At 31.4% G+C, this 4,783-nt stretch overlaps 1 protein-coding gene across 1 annotated transcript in view; it reads right to left on the minus strand.

The window, feature by feature from the left end:
• Positions 1–2,341: 2,341 nt before the first annotated feature.
• The window catches only part of LOC106690400 (uncharacterized), a gene marked incomplete at its 5' end in the record, with an annotated part of 9,839 nt that continues 7,397 nt past the window's right edge, over positions 2,342–4,783 (minus strand). Inside the window, 3 exon segments of the mRNA XM_014435838.1 lie at positions 2,342–2,445; positions 3,395–3,552; positions 4,426–4,582. Of these exon segments, the coding sequence (XP_014291324.1) occupies positions 2,417–2,445; positions 3,395–3,552; positions 4,426–4,582 (344 nt within the window).

Here is a 4,783-nt window from a genome sequence, read left to right on the forward strand (position 1 = left end):
CTCTAAATGTTGTTGTTATCTCTTCTGTTCTATAGCCCTGATGAAGACCTGAAACTCAGGTCGAAACGTCGGCATAAAATAAATAAATATTGTTTTGTTTATTTATGTTGTTCTTTGCTGACCGCACCCCCCGATAAACTTCTTCAAGAATTTCTATTTATGTTTTTAATGGATATTGGTACTGTTTAATGGATTTTATTCTATCCATTTAGATCATTTATTTTATTTTATTTATTTTTTTAAAGAGCTACAATAGCTAAAATTAATTAATTTTAAAGTTAATACTTAATTGTTAGTCTTATTGGAGATGGCTCTAATTTGTGAATTCTGACCAAGAATCAGTATGTTAAAACAATTACATATACAAAATCAGAAAAAAAAAAGAATAAATGATCCTTGAGATCCTAAAATATCATATCCACTGGATTCTAAGTGATTGTTTACTGTTCTTGCAATGTTTCAACACATGCTAGTGGTAGGAAGGATACATCCAAATCAGCCCTGAAGGGATGTACTGTCAAGCCTTCAAATACTACTTGTAGTTCTAACTTGTGGTACTGACAAAAGCAAATCTCGTGCAGTGTACGCATCACACAACTTTCAATTACTAACCTATTTTATGTCCCAAAGTTTTGTGTAAAATAGTGAGCTTGTGTTGAACACTATTTTTGTGGTTAAAAAAAAAATCAAGCAAGGAAGGCCAAATTATGAACAAAATTTTCTTTTTTTTATACTGCTATAAAAATTCGTATTTTAGGATTTCTCAAGGTGGTTAAAAAATATAAATTTTAAGGAAAGAACAGTTTAACAAATGGATATTGAAGCCATGTCATATTCCAATTTAAGGACATTTTTAAATATTTCTGACTAAACAATATTAATTATCCTATTCCCGTTTTAAGCAAATATTTGAAAAGTGATATACAACTGTCACTCTCTGGGGGTCTTAATGGGGTGGGTCTGGCTGGGAAATATTGCCTTTTTTAGGGGATTAGATGATGTGTCCTCTTGTGAGATTGTGACATGTCATACATCGAGCAACTTACTCGCTGTAATTGTCTGTTTAAGAAGTTAGATAAGTAAGGCTACCACGGAGAGCAGGAGTGGAGGGTTTCACAGTTTTTTTCAATTTCAGGCACTTTTGAAATATTGCTTGATTAAACTATTGATATGTATGAGAGGGGAACTCCTAGTCAGGCTTAGAACCCCCGAAGCCCCGTACACGGCACTATCTTAAAGTCTCCTCTTCCCGTTTTAAGCAAATACTTCAGAAGTGATATAGGACAGTCACTCCCTGGGAGGTCTTAGTAGGTCGGGGAAGGATGGCCTTACCTAAAATATGTAATTTCAGTTTCTTACAACTTTTCATTTTTGAGCTAGGCTGTTTACACACAGACTATTTTCTGAAACTTGGTTCTTTATACACGGGGTACCTCAAAACGTATAACAGCAATGAATGTTTGGTATCATTCATAAATTTATTCAAATTTACTCATCTCTTACTTACTGAGCTTCTACATGATCTTAAACGGTGTGATGGCAGCCTCTGAAATTAGTCTTATCCTTCCCTCTTTATTTAAAACAGATTAGGGTTCTACTTCACTGCTGTCTGAAATGGCAGTAATCAATTATACAAAATGAAACAATGGTTGACTATTGTTGTATCCTGACATATTAAAGTGATTCATTTCCATGCAAATATATGCCCCCCCTCTCCTCCACCATAAATAGTAGATTTTGTGTTTACTGTAGCCCAGATTGGTAACAGATAACACAACTCGCTCTCTTACTGCCTGATTTTGAGTATTAATAATGATAATTTTAATAAATAAACCTAATAGTATGGATGGGTAAAAATTGATTTTTTAACATACTTTATTTGGAATCTATTAGCATTTTTTATGTCCTAGCGATAATTTTAGAAGAATTTTTGAACAATGATTACAACCTGCTGAGGGTGCTAAACTTGGCTATAATTTAGCTGAAGAGAATTAAAAATGGTAGGATATTTAAAAAATAAAAACAATTCTAGTTTAAATGTGATGTGTAATATTAGCTTATTGTTACTTTTTGCTAATTCTGTACAGCTACCAATCACAGCTAACCGCAGTATGGGTATGAAGAATTATTTTTTGGGATTGACATGAAGTAAATATTAACTAACTCTCTTGAAATTGAAATCTGACATTTTGAAGCCCTTACCCCTACATGATCGAGTAAAATTCAATATAATTATTTTTAACATTCATATCTATCGCAGATGAAAAATCAATAATGATTTTAGTCGTTTATTAAAAGTAATGATGTCTGTAAATTTGGATTATAAAATGAATGCACTAAATTTAATAAATTATTATATTTAGTACTTGACAACTTTCCGACCAATGACCTTACATTTCCAGAGAATTTTGATAAATCAGGGATTTCCATATGTAGTTCCAGAACCTAAAAAAATAAAATATACAGTATTATGATAAGAATATATTTTTAGTTATGTTGAGAAAACAAATATGAGAATCAATTTAAATTTTACTATGGATTTTCATGTAAACGTATTAATTTTTGATACTTATATATGATAACTATCATTGTTAATTGAAACTATCAATAATGACATTGGAGATAGAGAGAAAAGGCCAGTTAAAGCTATCGCTGTTGCATGTGGAGGTAAAAAAAATTAGCTTTGAAACCTCTATATTTCATACATGAACAAATGCTGTCCAGAATGCTGCAGAAAGATACTAGTCCACAAATTCTTAAAATATTAGATGATGCCATAATATTGTTCCTTACGTATCATTCCAAGTCCTTCAGAAAAGACAAATCCTAAATCAGCATGCTTATGGCATCTATGAAGTGACTACAAAAACACTGAACCTAAAAATATGTTTAATATCTCAGAGTTCAGGCAGGGGGCTTTTCGTAAATTAAAACATGCCAACCTCTCTCCAATATTAAAACAACTTAATCACTGATTCAACTTTAATGATATTAAAATGACAAAGGACTATAAAACACTGAAAAACCAAAATAATACTGAAAATAAAATAATAAAAGATAATATAATTTCCACTTGACACAAATTTTTTAATCTTAAAATATAAACAAGTAAAATGAAATATATATATACATACACACAGACCTACTATAAATCTGCTTTCCATGTGTGGTACAATTTTCATGTTAGCTAATGTTTGTCCAGACTCAGATTTTAGTGGAACATTAAGTTTATAAAACTGAAAAATATTTACCTTTTTTTTTTTCTTAGCAGAGGTAAATAAAGTATTTTATGTAATTTATTGAATCTGATTTTTAAAGTGAAATGGATAGAATAGTTATTTTTCAGTTTTAATTTCAAACTTTTGCCAATAAAAAAAATATATAAATTAGCTACCTGTCTCATATTGCGGTGGAGAATAGTCAGTTGAATAAACATAAAGACGCCATGAACCACCACATTTCTCTTTACTGTGAGGACATGAAGATTGGCACTCGCTGTCCCTTTTCTGCTTATTTTCACTTGGTTTCTGGTTTCCGCAAAAGCATTGGTCTCTAAAAATTTATAAATTAAATTACTTGACACATCAATTTTCCTCTTTTACAAATTCTTAATAATGTTTTAAGGAAATAATGGCCTAAATGGGCCAGGCAATATATTTTTTTAAAAAATAGTGAGGAACACTGTCTATATATTTCCCTATATCAGGTCTACCTTCCGAGGGTTAAATGAACTGAAATAAAATAAAATAAGTTCTTGTTTATTGGAATTCTCGCCCCATCTCCTCCCATAAACTCTTTTTTTTTAAATCTAAGTAATATTCATAACTTCATTTGTACAGCATGTTGAACCTCTACACATAATTAATTTTTCTTTGTTTGTAACAACCACGATCTAGAACAAAGGTTAGGGTGAAATGAGGCATGAATACAATTGTAGTGAACCCGAACCTGGCTGTTTGCCCCAGCGTGGCTTCATTATAGGAGGGGCAAAACAGACCCCTTAGCTGAATTCTTTCCTTAGTATACTAAAAAGGTCACTAGGAAAAGGGACTTGCCTTATCATGTGGCTGTTGTAGGGCAGTCCCAATAGAGTTTCCTTGTTAATGATGCAATTGGTATTCCTTCTACAAAACAATTCTTGTCGGTCTAGTCATGAGTTTGTACAGTCTTGTAAGCTATTGAAGATGTTTCTATTTCTTAATTTTCTAGTAGATTTGCAATCACAATAATATATCTTGATTCTATGCCTACCTTTTGTCAAATACATGTTCGAACATAACATCTACTAACGTTACTCCGACAAAATTTAATAAAACAAAATTCTTATCTAAAAATAAATTATTAATTGCCGCTCTAAGAATGTTAACACATCAACTGAGTTGATGCGTTCTTTATTAAAGGATTTTCATTTATTGATAAACTTACCCATTTTCAACTCCAGCGTAGTCATAGCGAAGTTGTTGGCATAAATAATAACATTTTTTGGGACTGTTGATATCGTTCAAAGTGATACGATAGTCTGACAAAAGTCGAGCTCCAGAATCTTCAAAACATCCAAGAGCGGTTTTCTTTAAATTATCATCTGAAACAAGTTCAATATTTCCTAATGTTTATAATATTTCATCTGTAGCATATAATTGTGAGGGTTATATAATAAGTGATATAATGAGTGAAATAGTCCAGAGAGGGGAAGACTCAGTTGAAACAGACGGAACCAGTTATTATGTTGTTACCAGTAGTGTTAAATCCTGAATTATCACCTGTCTTATATTGTTTATATAAT

Source organism: Halyomorpha halys, unplaced genomic scaffold (assembly GCF_000696795.3).
Source record: "Halyomorpha halys isolate HHAL.00 unplaced genomic scaffold, Hhal_1.1 Scaffold1704.1, whole genome shotgun sequence".
In the NCBI taxonomy this organism is placed as follows: domain Eukaryota; kingdom Metazoa; phylum Arthropoda; class Insecta; order Hemiptera; family Pentatomidae; genus Halyomorpha; species Halyomorpha halys.